The 22,465-nt window shown below is 35.2% G+C and overlaps 1 protein-coding gene across 4 annotated transcripts in view; it reads left to right on the plus strand.

Moving 5' to 3' along the window:
• The window catches only part of LOC148029997 (uncharacterized), a 149,234-nt gene that overhangs the window by 60,813 nt on the left and 65,956 nt on the right, over positions 1-22,465 (plus strand). For all 4 annotated transcript variants that reach the window (XR_015692118.1, XM_087686272.1, XM_087686273.1 and 1 more), the window contains exon 2: positions 7,594-7,669. Coding sequence is in view for 3 of the 4 variants with exons in the window: in XM_087686272.1 (XP_087542398.1) it covers positions 7,594-7,669 (76 nt within the window). In the remaining variant the exon portion in view is untranslated. The remainder of the gene's footprint in view (positions 1-7,593; positions 7,670-22,465) is intronic.

Genomic DNA, 22,465 nt, shown 5'->3' on the forward strand with positions numbered 1-22,465 from the left:
TATTACAAGAATGAAAATGCAAGCCTTTGCTCCTCCAATCCTTTAAAATACCATGGATTCTTAGTCTAGAAATGATCTAGTAGTAGTAGAGCATCATATACATAAACAAGACACCGTGGAAGACTTAGAATCACCTTGTGAATGGTTTATGACAGCAAATACCCTAGTAGTTATTATTAGTATAGTAGTAGACACTATCCAAGATCCAACTAATTGTAAGCATAAAGAAACTCCCAAGATGTCATTGGCTCCACTTCCATTGTGTTTCTCTCTTGTTTCAACTTTCTCATGAGCTATGGTGGCCTCTCCAAGAGCTTCAAAACTTAGTCACATTTTTTTCATGTTGCCCTTGAACACTATATATTAGGGAATTTGGGAATTCTCATATAGTTTGGGAATTCCTAAGTTAGTTAAGATTTGGCTGCATGATTAAATCTTGTCCCCTTACTTTTGAAAGTGGACTTTACCATAATTACTATATAAGTTGTCTTTCCAAGTCCCACTTTGAAGCATGGGTTAAGATGTAGCCACATGGCCAAATCTTTACCCCTTATTTGAAAGTGGGACTTGGGAGATTCCCAAGTTCTCTAATATAGTGTTCTTGTTTTCTCTCTCCACTTTTTTCTCTTTTTTAATTCTCATGTTCCCCTCTCCAAAGTTTTTGTATGTGAAGCGTTAAAATAAGTCACTTCATTAATTTAGGCCATATGTATGCAAACTTCCTCTTTTTGACTTGTGTGACTTGACATGGATATTCTACCTTATCACAATTTGGCATCCTCACCACCTATCTTTTCATGCATTGTGAAATAGCTACAATGAGGAAATAAGTGGCAGATCTTACCTTTTACTATTCTACATGTAAACCGTGGAAGAATTTAATATATGACTTGTTAGATGTTTTCACAATATAGACAAAAAATCCTCTAACATCCTATCTTAAAGATGAAGGAGTTCTTCAAGCTTTGCTAACTAGAATTGATCCTAGAAGCATATTACTCTTGATTCATAACTCTCAAAAAGTATGCTTTGGGTATGGATATTACTCAACATGTGGCCAAGTTTTGTTGAGGGTTAAGTTTTCTGTTAGACACTCAATTAGAATCCTTGTGACCCAAAGATCTTGAAGATGCTCTTTTTAGATCTAAAGCTTTGGTGACTTCAAATAGTGATGACATATTTTGAGGAGATGCATCACTCATTGATGTTTCCATTGCAATGAGCTAGGGCATATCCAAGCTAGTTGCCTTGATTTGAATCAAGAATCCTAACAAAGAAAAGCCATACAAGTTGATCATTCAATATACTTTAGGAGTAAGATAATGATAAAAACTTAAAGCATATTATACCCTTTCAAGATGGGTAGAAGCCTAGAAAGATGCAATATGTCTTATACTTGTAATGGACCCTACTTCTCTAATTAATTTAGCCAATATGTTGCGAGAAACCTATCTTTGGATTCATAATATCCCTTTGAAGTTGAATGCTTGTACTAGAGTAGTAGAATGAAAGCGTGGTAGATCGTAACCCATGGATCATAGGATCAAACCACCATAGGAAAAGTGATAGCCCTAGTTTCTCTAGAGATGAGGATATCTTGATTCCTTCAAGGGAGAGAGGATATAACATCATTAATAAAATGTGAAGAACTATCATCATGTGCGGAAAAAAAACCATCATCATCATATACATCATCATTCTCATGCTCATTGTCTACATCATCAGGAGCATCCTGACAGCATCCACAAACCTCATAGCATGATGTCAAAAGTGGTAACCTTGTAGCACATTCGTGTCCTCAAAGCTAGTACATGGTTAGCAAAGCACTCTTTTTGGTGATGGGTTAGTCAAAGGCTATACAAAAGCCTATTACAACTAAGGTGTTATACCATCTATTATTTTAGTATTGGACTATTGAACACAAACCACAGAGAGAGAGAGAGAGAGAGAGAGAGAGAGAGAGAGAGAGAGAGAGAGAGAGAGAGAGAGAGAGAGAGAGAGAGAGAGAGAGAGAGAGAGAGAGAAGGTAGTAGGAGATAGTAGTTAAAGGGAGAGGTAGTGAGAGAGGAGAGGTTAAAGAGATAAGAGGGGAGGATAATTACAAGAGAGAAAATTAGAGAGAGATAGTAAGATGAGCTGAAGGATAATTGAATGAGAGAGAGAGTTAGACAGAAGAGAGATAGTAACAAGAGAGGATAATAGAGAGAGAGATAACACTTAGATTATTCATTCCTCGTGACCTAGATACTACCCTGCTTTGCTAAGAATCTACATATTTGGTTTTCCTTGCCAAGCTCTATTTCAAAGACATGTAGGTTTGGAGGTGCTCTAGGGGTTCAAGAAGGCATAGATCAAAGAATGAGTTAGAAGAATATTGCTTCTTATTATGATGGCCCTGAAGTGGTGAAAAGGGAGCATGACAAGAGGTTGCACATATGAACCAAGTCCCATCCATACCAACATCTATTCAAGTACCTTTGGGTAGATTTAAACAAAGTTTTACTAAGTCAAATGATTGAGCAGTTGATTGATTAGCTTATAACTAGTCCACTATTGTTATAACTTGCAACACTGAAGGTGTCATCTTCATGTAATCAAGATCCATGAATATCCTTAAGTGATTGTGCATTTAGGAGGAAATTACGAGTTACAATATTTGTAGAATACAAAAATAAATTATTCATTATGAACTAATCATGATTATTCCTTAGAGGACATAACCACTAGGAGTAAAGATAGATGCCTTGCTCATGCTTGCAAAATGTAATGTATGCTAAAGTGATGTATCATTTAGAGGAAAGCATATGACCTTTGAAAAGTATGAAGAGGGTTTGAGAAGTATCACGTCCTAAACACTAGGGGAGATTGTCATGTGTTGCGTTATGTGATTGCATTCTAAGGAGAAATAAGTTGTGGATTATATCTTCTCTTTTGAGATATTAAAGGAAATTGTTTTGGTTTCTTGACAATTAAAGGTCTCTCCATAGGACAATGTTAGGCTAGGAGGTGACAAGGGTGCCAAGGGGGGCTTTGGCTGTAAACTCCTTACATGTCAAAGTGTGTTTTAACCCCTATGGGTCTATGATGATCTTCCTAGAAGACCCTGATGCTAAATAGGGGTGGATTGGTAGATTGTATGTATACATGGGTATCCATGTACTTTGGATATGGGTACATTGTAAGGGACAAAATGCTGACACAATATTGCACTTTGAGAGTGCACATAAATATATTATATGCAACTATTTTCAAAAATTATTTGAAATTATATTTCTATCTATGCTTAATTTATGTGAATGAACATGTTTAAAAGAGCTAATTAATGAAGTCAAGTTCTATATATTAAATTAAAGTGTGCTAGGACTAATTAGCAAACTAAATAAAATCCTTAAGGAAACTTGGTGGTTAGATCCTTGATGGGCCTTGCCAACAACAACAAAGTGGTCTTGTTTATACTTAGAGGCTTCCATTATAATTGAACTGTTAGCTAGGGGAGTCTACCTATAAGAAATCATCTATATAGCATGCACTCAAAGGATATGAATAAATACCCTTTCTTTCCATAGTATAAGGCTTTAAAATGGCCCCTTTTACTTTACTAAACTTACAGTTTTTTTGCAAATTCTAATTCAAAATCCCTTTTGTAAATATAATCCTATAAATTTTACTAAATATAACACCCTTTCTTTTGAACTCATGTAGTATCCTACATGTTCTATAAGGTGGACTCCTCGGGATTGTTAGATTAGGTAAGCTTAGAAAGGACCTAGTGTGTCATCATTAAAACCAAATGAATGCCTTTTTAGGAGGCCAAATTAGACTTTACCCGGTCGGTCCAAGGGTCCATGCACATAATTTCCCCTGGTTTCTCACTCTCTTTGAACCAACTGGGGTAATGGTTTGCTTTGACTTGCAAGATATTTCCTAACCTTTACTAGCTCAAGAGGTTAATGTTTTCTTACTGACAGATTTTTAAAGGATAATTATCATAGTTTCTCAATCCAGATTCATAAGTATTATAACTTCCTTAAATATTTTCATTCAAAAAAAAAAGTTAATTGTGATATATAATGAATCAATGATTTCATCGTCACAATTCTAAACATTCATAATTTGGAAATTCTAAAGCATGGACTAGATATTACCATGGGAGGGTAATTCTATATAAATTTCCTCCTAAGTATCTATAATTTCTTTTCTATTAACTTGGCATCTTAGGTACTCACAAGGATCCTAGAATGCTTAGTTATTGTGGTCTAGATTCTCAATATTATTTATTCGCTTTTCTATTGTTATTTCATCAATATTAGTCTCTCTTACCGTATACTCTTATCTCTATTCTCTCTCACTCCACCTCCCTATGTCTCTCTTGGTATCTTACCCCCCCTCTCTCTCTCTCTCTCTTTCTTTTAATATCTCCCTTGATATCTCTCTCTCTTCTCTATATATATATCTCTCTCCCTCTCCCTCTCTTGATCTCTCTCACTCTCATGGACTAGCCACACATCATATAATAAATAACCAATAGGCCAAGCCTTATCACATGAGGTTTTATCTAGCCTTTAGTCTCACTTCATATTAGGCATGGTCTACAAGGATGTGCCTTGCTTTGCTCATGCTGGTTCTTTTTGCCTCAGTCAAATGATCTTATCCCTAGTGTTGCTTTCAAAACTAGTACACAACAAATATGATGATGATGCAAGATGATCTTGAGAATAACATTGGTGTTGGTTGACGGGATGACTAAAACAAAATTCTTTTAGGGTTTTAATTAAGATTTTTTACTAAGGTTCATTACAACCCCACTCACATCAACATTTGCAATAATACGATCAAATGCATCTATAGAAATATAACATATCAAGATTATTGGCATGATACAACATGAGTACACACAAGGCTAACATAGATAGATTGCATATATGTACAAGTCATAGTGTACACATTCACATAATTGGCTACGAATACACATATGTAAACTTATACCATGTATAATAACCTATACATATGCTATGCATACCCATAACTCTATTAGTTATGTATATACTTACATATACATAATACATAGACAAGCTACCTATACATATAGATTATACACACACATACATATAGACTATGTAGACACATGAAAATATACATATGACTACACATGATATGTGTGTGTGTGTGTGTGTGTGTGTGTGTGTGTGTGTGTATACAAACACACATGCTTACACATATACATATGTTAGTGTAGTCTATGCATAGTATATGTGTATGCATAGACTAGGAAAATATGTATGCAAAGGTCAATGTGTATGCATATACATAAGCTCTCTCAAAGTTTTGACCATACATGAGCCCCTTGAACCTAAATCAATCTCTATGAAATAAGGAGGATATGATAATATTTTATTTCATACTTTGGCTAGTAACTACCAATCTTGAATCCAATGTATAGGATTTTTCCCAATTAGCATATTACCAGATCACAATAATAGACTTGTCTTGATAGCTCAAATACCAGGGCCTCTAAAATGGGATTAATGAAATAAGGAGGATATGACAAGTTTTTGTTTCAGAGTTAGGCTAATAAGTATCAACCTTGAATCCAATGTATAGGATTTTCCCCAAATACCTATTACCATATCACAATAAGGAACTCCTCTTGATAGCTAAATTATCATGGCCTCTAAAATAGGTATTAATGATGGCTTTAATAAGGTTAGATATCCAACCCTCTCCATCTAAATACATATAGTGTCATGTACATACAATATATACATCCTCATATGAGTTCCAAAAATAACCTAACGATGCAAAACAATAGTTATGACATTCTCATACACTTAGCCATTGCAATAACAATTAATAATCAGAGTACAAGAAATACAACTAAACATCAAAGGAAACATAAGGCATGCCTTTGAATGTTCTTCTTCACCTTCTTCTTTTGTCTCTTCTCTAAGTAGCAATGATAAAAAATCTAATCTGACTCTAAATCCTAAATTCACAAGCCCATAGCAAACCAAAAAAAGAAAAAATAAATTAGAAACCCATTATCAAATAACACATCACGTTTAAACTCGTAGGGAAATGTGTAGACAAAGAGCTTTACAATATTCAAGTACCTCAAGGACATGCATGGATTGATTACAACATGAATTTTTGAATTCCAAACCACTATTAAGTCACAAAGCATCAACCTTTCTGTGCCTCAAGCACCAAATATTTGAGAGCAACCTAATATAGAAATGAAATATATAGTTCAATGGAGATGCCCCACTTATTCTTTCACCTTTAGATAAGCATGCAAATTAAAACACAAGGAGGAAAATGATTTGACCTAGATACTAGAGATAAGGCATTTGCAAAAATCATAAATCAAAATAAAGAATCATAATCGTAACACATTTCAAACCATATATAAATTGTAGTCATAACACCTATAATCTAATGTTAAATTGCACGTGTAATCTTATATTGTCCATTGTGATTCAAAAAATTTAACTACATATGTAACCCCGTATTAAGCCTAAAAAGCTCATGCAAAGCTTCATATCTATATCAACAACTCAATATATGTTTCATGAAGTACAAAAACAATAGAAAAACAATATGGTAGAAAGGGAAAAAAAATAGCATACCTTTGAGGTGGAAGAAAATGGCATTTTCTTCTCCTATGAGTGTTCCTTGATATGTAGTGAAGTCTAGCTTTGAGAGCTTCTCTCTCTCTCTCTCTGTCTCTATGAGTGTGCTTGTAGCTTTTCTTTGTGTGCACATCTTCTTTTGTTTCTGTAACATTGGCATTAATTTGGTGTATGTTATCATGGCTAGTGTGTAATTCAATTGAGCTATGAATGTTTGTACTTTCAAAAATATGCATTGGTGCTTTGTATACATGCTTAATGTTTGGTATCGCTTTATATAACAATAGTCACATTTGATATAAACAAATCTAATCATGTCATTCTATGTAACAATAGTCACATGTGATATGAGTAAATCCAATCACATAAAATATCTATGAGATTGCTAAATCAACACTTTCTACTTGTCTTCTGTCTATCATTCATTTGTCAAGCCACCAGATTGCAAAAATGTTGTAGAACATTTTAGTGTTGAAGTAATCATACATAGTAAAATAATCATATTCAGATATTAAAGTAATCATAAAATAGAGTGTATTTTTAAGCATATTTCGATACTGAACTAATTAGAATTTGAAAGGTCCTTTTGAAACATTGATGCTATTTTGATATGGCTCAAATATTTGGATAGGAAAGAGTTCATAACATCTAAAAAATACCATTTAAGTCTTGCATTCCATGAAATCTTACAAAAACAGCTAAGGTATAAAAATATGGAGCCCAAAGTTGAGACCCAACGTCGCTCATAAACGTTTTCGAAAGAGACTTTGATAGCGCGGTCTTGATTTTTTCTGGTGCACAATCGTGAAGGGATTAATGTCGATTTAGCCTGAGATAGCGAAGCAGACACGTGAGTTTTGTGTACATGCATTGATATGACAAGATACAAGGTCGACGATGTCTATGAAACAGCATGTCACTGTCTGCATCGAAGGTCTCTAAGGTTGGATCTCTTCTGTTGCAGTGCACGGAAGATCCTTGACAGGTACCGGAAATACACCGGCTTTGCAAGAAATGCAGCACAAGCTCAAGGTCCAGAGGTAACTGATGTTGCATCTCTCTTAGTATTTCATTCACGATATAAGTAAAAGCCCACAAAATGGCGAATATCTAAATAATGAAGGATATGAGATTCTCCCGTACTTCTGTGTATGTGCAGAGAGAGAGAGAGAGAGAGACAGAGAGAGAGAGAGAGAGGCAATTTCACTTAAAAGACCTGTATTTACAAGCCGCTCATGGCAGTATGGGAAGGATATAAGAGGATAGCAGCCATGGACGAGAAGTATAGCTTAGCGGAGGAGGATTATAGCACGGCCAAGGGTGGCCATCCTGTAAGGTTAAGAACACGCCATGGCCACTCCAAGTGTGAACAAACTGCTGCCCAAAGCTCTCGCCTGTGTCAAGAGTCTTCCTATAGCTGCTTCCAACTGTCACAGAGTGACTGGATTAGAGCTCCCCCGAGGTGCTATACATTGATGCCCTCTAATTGTGGTACATAACCATACGTTTTTGTTCAGAGTCTCCAGGCACTCCAAGCGAGAAGAACTTGTCGACTCCATCCTGTTACAGTTGTGCTACCCAAATACCGATTGCTAGGCACCCATGAGCTTATACAAGCCATAAGAAACAAGAAGAATCGCTAAAAGATATTGGAGAAAGCATCCATTATGCTATGCTTTTCCTTAGTTATGTGATGGGCCCAATCCAATGTCAACTTACATCAAGATGTGTCTACCAACCTAGCTTCTATTAGCAATTGAGCTAACTAGCTTTTGGGCGACTATTAAAGCTGGCCACAACCACTCCCCCGGATCCCGGTCCAACATATCTAAATGACTATCTTGTTGGATCCAAAGATGCCCCTGCTAGATGCTTGACCAAGCTATGTATTGATCGAATTGTCATGTCTTTCCTTGGAGACCTATGAGTCTAATCCTCCTCCAAGGGTTGTTGAGGAAGGCAAGACTTTGTTACCCTCTATCTAAAAGTAAATGGCTACCCTTCTAGACCTCTAACTCTATCTGCCACTTGCTCTCAAATATCCAATATAGTTAAATTTTGTATTGCCCCACACATGTCCTAGCTTTCATAGGCTCTTAGTGAGGTGGGGCTAGTGAGTCCTAGGGGATCCTTATATCAATCTTTGGCCCTCTAGGATTCGCCCCATTTCAATATCCTAATTCCTACTATAGTAACTCTAGATATACACCCTTGTAAATGTCTCTCCATACCCTGATGGAGCAAACAAGATCAACCTCCTAGCCAACCCATTGAATGAGATTATATTCCTTGAGTTTCATCATGTCACCATATTCTCAAACATATAGGCTCGAGATGGTAGATTGTTGGAATTCACTCAAATATATATCTCTCAAGTCATATATCTATACTCCAAGTGCCAAATATTCTAAGGTCCACAAATGAGGAGAAACTATGATAGGCCCTCTGCATTGGTAGGTTCCTAATGGAAGGGGTCTAACCTTCAAGACCAAAGGGTTCCTAGATTGCCTACATAGACTTGACCATTGGATTTCCATAAGAAACAAATACCGATTGCTAGGCACCCATGAGCTTATACAAGCCATAAGAAACAAGAAGAATCGCTAAAAGATATTGGAGAAAGCATCCACTATGCTATGCTTTTCCTTGGTTATGTGATGGGCCCAATCCAATGTCAACTTACATCAAGATGTGTCTACCAACCTAGCTTCTATTAGCAATGGAGCTAACTAGCTTTTGGGCGTCTATTAAAGCTGGCCACAACCACTCTCTCGGATCTCGGTCCAACATATCTAAATGACTTTGCATTTGCATGGAGTGTGGATTCATATGGCATGAGGAAGAATTCATCCATATACTTGATTATGGCATATCTGTGATATTTAATTTATGACTTTTATAGGTGATTGTATGATCATTCTATATTAAAATAGTGATTATATATGAACCACTAACATTAGTGGTGGCAACAAGAAAGAAAGGTTGGGAGAAATCAAGCAACTAGAGAATGGGTGCATGGGATTTCAAAGTAATAAAAGATTTTTGTTGACTAGGGTCCCTATGAAAAAAGAATATTTTCTCGCAACAATATAGTCAAATGCAAAGAAATCAGGGAAACATTTCTAATATTTTTTTTGTAAAATCTAGCTAATCCTAGAAAAGTTCGAGCTTCATGCGAACTCTTGGGTTTAGGTAAATCTTTTATAGTTTACATTTTTTTAACGATCAACTATGATAACTTTAGTAAAAACTATATGACCCAAATTTTCAATTTGATTTTAGAAGAATGAACTCTTATCAAGATTCAAATACAAAGGATTTTTGTGCAATAGTACAAAAACAATGTGAAGAAATTTCTTATATTCCTCTTTTGATTTATTGAAAACAAGTATATAATTAAAGAAAACAATTACAAAACCTTGATCATCTTGAAAATTTCTATTTATCATGTAGGTAAACATAGCTCCTCCATTAGTACGACTAAAAGGCATAATAATATATTCATAGTGACCAAACCACGTCTTAAATGTAGTCTTAAATACATGCAAATTTCATAATATTCTAGTTTGAGATCTATCATGCCAAAATTTTTAGCTCCTTTAAGTTTATTAAGCAATTCATCTAGAAATTAGCTCTATTGATTTTTAAGAGTCACTTTGTTTAAGGCTCGATAATCAATACATCTTCTATATGTTTTTTTGTTTCAATCAACAAGACAAGTGTAACAAAAGGAGAAACACTAGGATTAATCAAACTATTATCTAACAATTCAATCAGTTGTCTTTGAATTTCTTTTTGATAGAAAGGACTGTGTATCTATAGAGTTTTGTGCAATGGAAAAAGTTCGATTTTTTAATTTGATTATCCTTGTAGTGATGGTAACTTAAGTGGATAATTATCTATAAAACGAGGTCTATATGAGTCTAAAAACGTTTTCTATGGGGATGACAATGGACAAGACTTAGACTTTTTAACTTCAATTATAAAAATCATGTATACCTTGTATGGCTTTCTTAGTGCTCGAGTAGCTTATGTGTGATTGATTATTGAATACACTTCAAATTTAAGGTAGCTAATCATAGAGATTGTCTGTCCTTAGAATTCAAAAGTTATTGTGCTAGTATAATAATCAATGGTAGAGTTAATTTGATGTCTAAAAAGCATATCAAGGATAATCTCTCATGATCGAAAGAGGTGCAACTAAGGAATCACTTTTTCCTTTATACTTACCCATAGAAATTTCTAAACCTTTAATTTTCCTTGTTTCATTATATCTAATGCCTTGAAATGTAGATTTAACCTTGTGTAATGGAATAATTTTTAATTATAACCTCCTAATCCATTTTTTTGAAATATAAAATCATGATATCTATCATCATCATGCAAAATAGTCGCATTTGAGTCATGCCTAGAATCTTTCATCTTCAATAGAGCATGCAAAGAAATAGGTATACCTTATTTCATACTGTAATGTGTTCATAGTTCAATCAAAGTTGCATTCAAGTAACTTCTCGATATTGTGAAATTGGGTTGTGTTTTGATTATTATTGGATGGTAAGAAAACACAACAACCAGATCGATAATAACAAGGTTTTCCATAATGCTAGCAAGTAATTTTGGATTTTTTATTTTAAAAATTAAGATTTACACTTCGAGGCTTTACCTGGTGCGCAAATCAGATGTTGGATGCATATGTAACAAGCATCGGAAGGTCTCCAAGAACAAAGAACTCTACTTTAAGCTCAAAAATCAAGAGAATAGACTTGCACGACATGAAGCAAAAAGACCAATTGGGTACAATCTCCCCCCATGCCTTGTGTGAGCGCTTCACAAGGCATGTACTTAAAATTGTATTCGTATCAAAGCTAAAAATAAGTTCACTTTTACAATAAGCATGCTTTAGCTTTTGTATTTGCTTTTTTTCAAATAAAGAATAAAGCAGTTGGGTGGCCCAAGAGTCGAGTTGTGCCCAAATATAATGTCCAATAGTGAAATATTTAAACCGTGCACCCATGCGCATACAAAATAATAAATATTTATCGAGTGCTTCAATAAATAAGCACGTCTAAATAGATAATAGTGCCTTATCTTTAATAATAAGACGCGCGCCCATAAAAAATGATAATTTATTCTAGATAATTTGAATATATGCTATTGCCTAGTGTTTTCCAATGCCACTGCTGCCTACTCTACACATCAACTGAAGTATTCACAATTGTTGGAAAATAATAAAATTAAACTGACAAAAGTGAATACCTAGCAGTCTTTAGCTACAAAATAAATAAATAGGTTGGAACTCTGTCCTAACCTTAATTTAATACGAGTGCAACCTAAACTCATAAACATCCATTAATTTAAATATGTATTTTGTGGAATCACCCACTGTGGAGTCACCCACATGTACATGAAATTAACATGACGCCCGAAAAGAACACGCATCCCCGTCAAATCCACACACAAGGAATTCACCTTGTGTAGAAGCCTCAGTAAATAAATATAGTTTTATGGAATTCATCGCAAAACCCCACAGAATCCACCGTGGAATATGCCTCTTGGCATCATATCCTCGGGGTGGGATAGCAATTGTCCTCAATTGCTATTAGCTCAATGTGGAGCGAGTAGTGAGGGGTAAGCATTTAGATCACGGGCGTGCATCCATTGAGCCTCTTCAGCAAGATGATTTTTAAACTTAACCAAATATCTAGAATATCTATGGCCAGTTCTAGTAGTCAGAAAGTTAGTATATAGAATAGTTTCAGGTTCAAGGATTTCAATTTCTTCTTCTAACAAAGGAGGGTTTTCATAGACAGGGTGAACATGTAATTGGCCTCTAAAAGGTCGTAACAAACTGATATGAAAAGTATTGTGGATTTTTCAGTGTTGGGGTAATTCTAATTTAAATGCATTGTCATTGATTTTGTGAATGATCTTGAAAGGTCCATAAAATCTAGGGGCTAACTTAACAATAGGATGTTTCTCAACACTTTGTAATCGTCTCTTTTCAATGCGTAACCAAACATAATCATCAATTTTGAAACTCATAGCTTTTCTTTTCTTGTTAGCTTGTTTAGTGTATGATTGCTTCGCTTTCGTAATCATATCTTTGACTTCAGCAAAAAATAGTAGCATGCATATTGGCAATATCATCAGCAGCTTTAACTTTGTTTGACAATGATGTAACAGGTGTAGGTAATTTATATCTATAAATGATTTCAAAAGGTGCTTTCTGTGTAGCTGTATGTGGTGTATTATTGTATGCAAACGGAAGTAAATGTAAGTGTATATTCCATGTTTGTGGTTTTGAAATTGTGTATGCACGCAAAAGATCTAAAATTATATTGTTAGTAGCTTTTGTTCATCCATTTGTTTCAGAATGAAATGCAAATGAGAAATCAAACTTTATACCTAAATTAGCAAAAAAATAGTCCAAAAATTATTGCAAAATCTAGATTCATGGTCAGAAATAATAACTTTTGGCAAACAATGGTTAATGAAAACAGTTTTCAAAAATAATTGAGCAGCTTGAGATGCAATTAATGTTTTCTTGCATGCAATGAAATATGCTTGTTTGCTAAATCGATCTACAATAGTCCAAATCATGTCATGATTAGCTTGGTTGTTAGGCAAACCAATAATAAAATCCATTGAAATATGTTCATATGGTCGTTCAGGAATTAGTAAAGGCATTAATAAACCATATTGCTTACCATGGTATCGCTTAACTCTTTGACAAATTAAACATTCAGATACAAAGTTAGAAATATCAGATTTCATCTGTGGCCAGTAAAAATCTTCAACCAATATATGTAAAGTAAAAATAATATCTATATGGCCTTGGTATGGGGGACAATGAATTTCCTACAACACAAATGATCGAAATGGAACAGTTATACACAACATTTTCTCATAAAACATAAATCCATCAAAATAAGATAATGAATCTATTGGAATCTAGTTATTTGCAACTATTTTATTCCAATCAACTTGAAAACTGGGGTTTTGATCATAGGTATCTTTCATAGGGTTAAGGGAATCAAAAGATATTATAGAGATATTATGGATAGTTTGTATTCTACTCAAAGCATCGACAACAACATTTTCTTTTTCGGGTTGATATTGGATAAGTGGATAAAATTTTTGAATAAAAGTAACCCATTTAATATGATGGTCAGAAATTTGTGGCTAACTAAGGAGATGTTTGATACTTTGTTGGTCAGTTTTGATCATGAATTCAGATCCCATTAAATAGTGTTTCCATTGACGTAAAGCTTGTACTATAACTAGTAATTCCTTATCATAGGTAGAATACTTGAGTTCAAATGGTTTAAGTTTGCAGCTAGAGTAGGCTATGGGATATGAATTTTGCATAAGGACAGCTCCTATTCTAGATCCACTAGTGTCAGTGAGACTACTAGGAAGAATGGTCTATTAAAGTCAAGTAATTGTAATACAGGGGCATGTGTTAAGGCGTGTTTCAGTAAATCAAAAGACTTTTGCTGATTTTCAGACCAATGATATATAATACATTTCTTTAATAATTTTGTCAAAGGCAATACAAGCAATGAAAAATTTGTCACAAATTTTCGGTAAAAGCTAGCAAGACCTAAGAAAGAATATAGTTCATGCACATTTTCAGGTATCGGTCAATTCAAAATTGCTTCTATCCTTTTAGGATTAGCTTCAATACCATCAGATGAAATAATATGCCCTAAGAAATTCAATTTGAGTTTGGAATAATTCACTCTTTTTAGGATTAGCGTATAATTGATTCTCTTTCAATAATTTGAAAACTAAGGATAAATGTTCATAATGCTCATTCTCGTTCTTATTGAAAGCCAATATGTCATCAAAGAAAACAATTACACAATGCTGATGCTTCAAAAATATGCGATTCATCATAGGACTAAATGTGGCTGGTGCATTAGTTAAACCAAATTGTATAACAAAGATTTCATAATGTCCAAATTGTGTTTTAAATGTAATTTTAAACATATCAGGTGTATCCAATCGTACTTGATGGTATCCAAATTTAAGATCTATTTTGTTAAATATTGTGGCCCCTTGTGGCTTATCCATGAGATCGTATGGCTTTGGAAACATTATTAGTAATAGCTGGTAGTTTAGAGATGTTGGGATCTAGTTGGAAAGATGGCTTAGGATTTGGATTTGTGTTCGATGGTAAAATAGGGGTTTGTGGTCTAAGATTTACGGAAAGAAAATTGAATAAAGCAATTTTGATTGAATCTTTGAAAGTTAGAATTGAATTGCTTTATATCGAAGTTACTGTTAATTGGGAATTGTTGTGGTTTCTTCTCTTGTCCTTGAATTTTGTCTTCAGCATTATGGGCCAAAGAAATTGCATCCTCAATAGTTGTTGGCTTGAACATGTTTACCAGACATAAACTTGTCCGCATAGAAGTGACAAAGAAAACCAGACATAAACTTGCCCTTGTGGATCGCCTCAGGTATGTCTTCAAGCATTCCAAGTTGCAATAAGGCATTCTAGAAACGCTCACTGTATTGCAAAATAGACACATGATCTCTTTGTTGCAGAAGATCTGGTGCACAGATTGGATGCTGTATACTCGCGTAGTGAACACTGGAAGGTCCCCAAGAACAAAAAAACTCTACTTTTTGCACAAAACTCAAGGTAGAAAGCATACACGACATGAACAAGAGACCAATTGGGTGTAATCTCTCCCAATGCATTGTGTGAGCGCTCCACAAAGCATGTATTTTATGTATTAATCATCTTCAAGCTCAAATAATAGCCCAAATTACAAAATAGCACGCTTTTGGCTTTTGAGTTTGCTTTAGCACAAGATAGAAATAAAGCTAATGAGCGGGCGCCCAAAGAGTCAGGCATACCCAATACAATGTCCAAATACAAATATCATAATCGTGCATCCATGCGCATACAAAATAATAAATAAATATCCAACGCCTCAATAAATAGGCGCGACAAAATATAGGCGCCATGCCTAAGGTATGCACCCGTCAAAATATAAGTGATAACTCGAATATATGCTGTCCGTCAATGCTTTCCTCCGCCACTGCTGCTATCTCTACACATCAACTGAAGCATTCACAATTGTTAATAAAATAATACAATTAAACCGACAAAAGTGAATACCTAGCAGTCTTCAGTTACATAAATAAATCAACTGGTTAGAAATCAATCCTAACCTTAATTTATCACGAGTGCGTACTCTAAACTCATAAACGTTTATTAATTTAATATGTGTTTTGCAGCATCACCCGCTATGGAATCACCCATGTACACACTAATTAATGAAACGCCCGAAAAAGATAGGCGTCTCCCCCATCAACTTCTCACACAAAGAATCCACTTTGTGTATGAGCCCCGGTCAACAAAGTTTACGGAATCCACTATAAAACCTCACGGAATCCACTGTGGCACAGAATCCACCGTGAAATATGCCTCCTCGCATCATATCCCAGGATGGGATAGCAATTGTCCTCAATTGCTATTAGCTCAATGTGAAGCTAACAGAGTGGGGAAAGCATTTAAGTCTCTAGTGTGCATCCATTGGACCTCTTCAACACGATGGTTTTTAAACTTGACCAAATATCTAGAATATCTACAGCCAGTTCTAGTAGTCATAAAGTCAGTATCTATAATAGCTTCAGGTTCAAGTATTTCAGTCTCTTCATCTAACAAATGTGGATTTTCATAAACAGGATGTACAGGTAATTGGCCTCTAAAGGGTCGTAATAAACTAATGTGAAATGTGATGTGAATTTTTCAGTGAGGTAGTAATTCTAACTTGAATGCATTGTCATTGATTTTGTGAATGATCTTAAATGGTCCATAGAATCTAGGTGCTAATTTCACAACTGGGTGTTTATCTATACTTTGTAATCTACGTTTTTCTATTCTCAACCAAACATAGTCATCAACTTTGAAATTCATGGCCTGTCTTTTCTTATTGGCTTGTTTTGTATACGATTGCTGGGCTTTGGTAATCATGTCTTTAAACTCATAAAAAATAGTCGCGTACATACTAGCAATATCATTAGCACTCTGAATTCTATTTGATAAAGATGCAACAGGTGTCGACAATCTATAACCATAAATCACTTCAAACGGTGCTTACTGTTAGTGGCTTCTGTTTGTCCATTAGTTTCAGGATGAAATGCAGATGAAAAATCAATCTTTGTTCCTAGGTTAGGAAACAAAGTAATCCAAAAGTTGTTACAAAATCTAGAATCACGGTCAGAAATAATAACTTTTGGTAATCCATGATTAGTGAAAACAGTTTTCAAAAACAATTGTGCTGCCTAAGATGCTGTTAAAGTTTTCTTGTATGGAATGAAATATGTTTGTTTACTAAACCTGTCTACTACAGTCAAAATCATATCATGGTTAGCTTTAGTATGAGGTAAACCAGTAATAAAATCCATAGAAATGTATTCCCATAGTCTTGATGGAATAGATAAAGGCATAAGTAAACCATACTGTTTACCATGATGTCTCTTAACTCTTCGACAAACCAAACATTCAGAAACAAAGTTAGATACATCAGTGTCCATATGTGGCCAATAAAAATCTTCAGTTAATGTACGTAAAGTAGATATGATACCTCTATGACCTTGATATGGAGGACAATGAATCTCATTCAAAACAAAAGATCTAAATGGAACTGTAGCACATAATCTCTTTTCATAAAACATGAATCCATCATTGTAAGATAGTGAATCAATAGAAATCTAGTTATTTCCAACTAATTTATTCCAATCAGCATGAAAAGTAATGTCTTGATGATAAGTATCTTTCATAGGAGTTAGAGAATCAAATGATATGACAGAAATATTATGAATGGTCGGTCTTCTGCTTAATACATCGGCTACTACATTTTCTTTACCTGGTTGATATTGAATAAGGGGATGAAAACTCTAAATAAAAGCTGCCCATTTGATATGTCGGTCAGATATTTGAGGTAGACTAAGTAAATGTCTAATACTTTGTTGATCAGTCTTAATCATAAACTCAAAATCCATTAAGTAATGTTTCCATTGTCTTAAAGCTTCTACAACAGCTAATAATTCTTTATCATATGTGGAATATTTAAGCTCGGAGGGTTTCAGTTTACAACTAGAATAGGCTATGGGATGATTATCTTGCATAAGTACGGCTCGTATTCCAGATCCGCTAGTATCAGTAACTACTAAAAAGAATGGTCTATTGAAATCAAGTAGTTGTAATACAAGAGCATGGGTTAATGCATGTTTCAATAAATCAAAAGATTTCTAATGATTATCAGACCAATGATAAACAATACCTTTCTTTAAAAGTTTAGTCAAAGGCAAAGCAAGTAATGAAAATTTTTGCACAAATTTTCTGTAAAAACTAGCAAGACCTAGAAAAGAACGTAACTCATGCACATTTTTAGGTATTGGCCAGTTTAATATTGCTTCTATCTTCTTAGGGTCAACCTTAATACATTTTGATGACACAATATGACCTAAATATTCAATTTCTGTTTGAAAGAACTCACTCTTTTCCGGATTAGCATACAATTGATTATCTTTCAACAACTTGAAAACCAAAGACATATGTTCATAATGTTCTTTCTCATTTTTACTGAATACCAAGATATCATCAAAGAATACTATAACACAATGCTGGTATTTCAAAAATATGCGATTCATCATTCTACTAAATGTAGCATGTGCGTTAGTCAATTCAAAAGGCATCACTAAAAATTCATAATGACCAAATTGTGTTCTAAATACAGTCTTGAATATGTCAGATTTTTCTTTAGCTTGCAGTTCATTCACCCAAATTAGATAAGATTTACTACTTTTGCGTAATGCACGTTTAGCTTGAGTATGAGTAAGCAATGGAAAAGCATTAGATGCATGCATACCATACAATGTAATGTGTTTTCCTTGAAAATGAATATTAATTGAATGCGTGGAATAATCTATGTCAAGATTATGCTGATGACGCCAAGGCATACCTAAGATAATATCACTGCTGGACTGTAATGGTACAACTAGAAAATTGCTTCTTTCAGTATATTCACCAATTTGAATTTCTAAATCATGCACCTCTTGTGTTCCATTATACCTTGTGCCTAAGAATGCTGCTTTAATGTGATAATGTGTAGGAACAGTTTGTAATTTCAATTCTTTCATTAACTTTGTAGAAATAAAATCATGTGTACTACCATCATCATGCAAAATAATCTTTTCTTTTCCATGCACTAAACATTTCATTGTGAACAAAGAATGTGGAGTTGGCATACCTGGTAAAGTATTTGAAGGAGTAGTAACGTCATCCTCATCTTTCGTAAAGTCAGGCATTTCTTCATGTTCTTCATCTTCCATTGGTCCAAGATAGTTGATATGGACAGGTGGCTTCTTCGATTGGCAATTGGTTGCTAGATGTCCAGGTTGATGGCATTTGTAACACACTATAGGTTTGGCTTTAGATACATTGTTTGCAATGGCAGGAAGTCTAGGAATATTAGAATTTGGCTGTGTAGATGGCTTAGGGTTTTGATTGGTATTCGATGGCAAAGCAGGTGGTTTTGTCCAAGACTTATGGAGAGATGATGAAGGAAATCGACTTTGATTGAATCTTCTAAAATTTGAATTGAATTGCTTAGAACCATAGTTACCATTTGCTTGAAATTGTTGTGGACGCTTGTCTCTTCCTCGAAGCTTGTCTTCAGTGTCATGAGCTAAAGAAATTGCATCTTCAAGAATTTCAGGCTTGAACATATTGACTTCAGCATAGTAATGCCCAAGTAATCCAGACATATACTTGCGCTTGTGAGTCGCTTCAGGTACATCTTCAAGCATGCGTAGTTGGAGTAAAGCATTCCAAAAGCGTTCGGTATACTGAGAAATAGGCTCACGATCTCTTTGCTGAAGAAGGTCCCATTGCTTTATGGCTTTTTCATGGAATTATGGAGGAAGGAAGTTATGCGAAAACTTCTTCTTGAAACTCTCCCAGGTAGTGGGACAATCTATGCTCTTATGAACCACGGTCCACCAAAGAGATGCTCTATCCACTAAATGATTAGTGACACACTTGATTTTATCTTTTTCAACGTATGTTTCCTCATGAAAGTAATCGTCAAACTGACTGATGAATGCAAGAACAGTCTTTCCATCCCGAGTGCCATTAAAAGTACGGAATTTGAAATTTCTTTTATTTATCTTTGTTTCTTTGCGGATAGATTGAGCTTCAAGAGTCGCATCGATGGTTCTCGGATAAGATCTTCGGATTATGGTTCCTCTTTGTCAGTAGTCGATCTTTGTAAATTGGCCAATTGAACTTGCAATGCTTACTAGGCTCTTCGTTCTTCGTTCAACTGCATCATAATTAAATCCAACTTTTGTTCCACCGTAGGTTCATGAAGACCGCATTCAGCCATTAAATCATCCATATTTTGTTCCGTCATCCTATAAAACTTCAAAAGACCTCACACTCTCAAAATCCAATTAGCGGGATGAGCGTAGCTCAAAGTTGGGTGTACAAGGCTTATAGATTTTTGTTTGGCTTTCACGGTCTTCAACTTTGGCAATTGCGGGGTTTGAAATCTTTGTAAATTTTACGTATGTCCTTCTGTGTGTGCTGAAACTGGTTCAGCAAGTCTGCGTATGCGAACAGAGTCTTCCAGGGAACAACTTTGCAGTTCAGTGCTTCTGTGCAGGAACAGTCCTTATGGGAGTTTTAGGCATAAGTTAGTTCTGACTTCTGGTGACTTGCTGGACTTGCAGAGTACCAAAACTTATGAAACTTAAGAAACTTTGGAGCTTTGTGTGACTTTGAACTTGCTTGACTAAGCTTAAGCTTAGTCTTACTGTAAACAATGAATTTTAGGGAGGGGGGCCTGTTTTTTGCGTCAAATTTCACAGATGCTGCTGCCCTGCCGCCGTCTTAAAAAATTGAAGCTTTCTAAGCTTCTTATTAAGCTTTCTAAGCTTTAAACTTAAGCTTTTAAGCTTTATGAAAGATATGGGCTTATCTTTGTTGATTGTGAGAAGACGACTTGGAGAAGAAGATGTTGGAGTGGTCCTCCGCCGTTGCAAGCCGGTCCTTCACGATCAGAGGGCTAGGAATCCACCCGTATCGACCATTCACGATGAGACTGATCGTAGAGCTCGATCGTTCCAGGAGCTCCGCCTTCGCACAAGATGGGTAGTGATTGGAAGCTCTCGATCTCAGCTTCACTCTGATACCACTGGTGCACAGATCGGATGCTGTATGCTCGCGTAATGAATGCTAGAAAGTCCCCAAGAACAAAAGAACTCTACTTTTTGCACAAAACTCAAGGTAGAAAGCATGCATGACATGAACAAGAGACCAATTGGGTGCAATCTCCCCCCATGCCTTGTATGAGCGCTCCACAAAGCATGTATTTTATATATTAATCATCTTCAACACTCTAAACTCATAAACCTTTAGTAATTTAATATGTATTTTGCGGAATCACTCGCTATGGAATCACCCATGTACACACTAAATTAATGAAACGCCCGAAAAGGATACACGTCCCCATCAACTTCTCACACAAAGAATCCACTTTGTGTATGAGCCTCGGTCAACAAAGTTTACGGAATCCACCGTAAAACCTCACGGAATCCACTGTGGCACGGAATCCACCATGAAATATGCCTCCTGGCATCAAGATCCCACTGTTTGATTGCTTTTTTGTGAATTAAGGTTGAAGAAAATTCTGCAAAAAATTATTTTGAAAAACCTCCTAAGTAGTAGGACAATCAATACTTTTGTGGAAAACAGTCTACCATAACAATGCTCTGTCCACTAAATGGTTAGTGACACACTTAAGTTTGTCTTTTTCGGCATACTGTTCTTCATGGAAATAATAATCAAATTGATTGATAAAAGGAAGAATAGTCTTTCCATCACATAGGCCATTAAAAGTACGGAATTCGAATTTTCTTTTACTTATCTTAGCTTCTTTCATGACAGATTATGCTTGAGTGTTGCATCGATCGTACGTCGTATAACATCTTCGGGTTGCGGTCCCTCTTGTCGACAGTAGATCATTGAAGAGTATCGAGTTAAGCTTGCAAAGTTTGATGTGCTCTTCGTTCCTCTTGAATTTGCATCATAATTAGGTCCAATATTTGCTCCACCATTGGTTCTGGTAAATCACCTTCGGCCATAAAATCTTCCATATTATGATCAGTCATCCTGCAAAATTTCAAACAATCTCACACACTCGAAATCTTGTTAACCAGATGAGTGTAGCTCAAAGTCAAGTTTACAAGGCTTGGTTTTTTTTTTAAAATATATGGATTTTTGTGATCTTTCTTCTTTTTGTGAGTACGAAAATTAATGAAATCCTTCTTCAACAAATACTTTGCCCGTGTAGACTGCGTATAGCAATCTGCTTGCTGGAACTTATCTTTGTTACAGCATGGGTGTGAACAGAGGCTTGTAGGGAGGTTGAAAACAAGTTCAAGATTGATTTGGAGAAGAGCTAAGTGCGAATGCCTGCTAGGAGGGAAATTTAAAGGTAGTAGTCTTTAAGCTTTAAGCTTTAATAAGCTTAAAAAGCTTAAACTTTATAAAAAAAACTTGACTTCTCTGAAACCAACATGGTAGGACGGCGGCATCTTCTTGTCGACGTTGACTGCAATGATTTCATTCTCCCGCCATCAACGATTAAATTTAGATAGGAAAAAGTGAAGCTTAAGCTTTTGTTAAGCTCTTAAGCTTATTTTTAATGAAATTTTAAGTTTTTGTCTCTGAGAAGAAAAATGACTTTTAAAGAGACTTCTTGGGTGGTCCTCCGCTTCCTGAGAGTGGTCCTTGCAATCCAACAACATAG

This window comes from Lygodium microphyllum, chromosome 10 (assembly GCF_053477565.2).
Source record: "Lygodium microphyllum isolate KBCC chromosome 10, Lygodium_microphyllum_v1.1.10, whole genome shotgun sequence".
Classification (NCBI taxonomy): domain Eukaryota; kingdom Viridiplantae; phylum Streptophyta; class Polypodiopsida; order Schizaeales; family Lygodiaceae; genus Lygodium; species Lygodium microphyllum.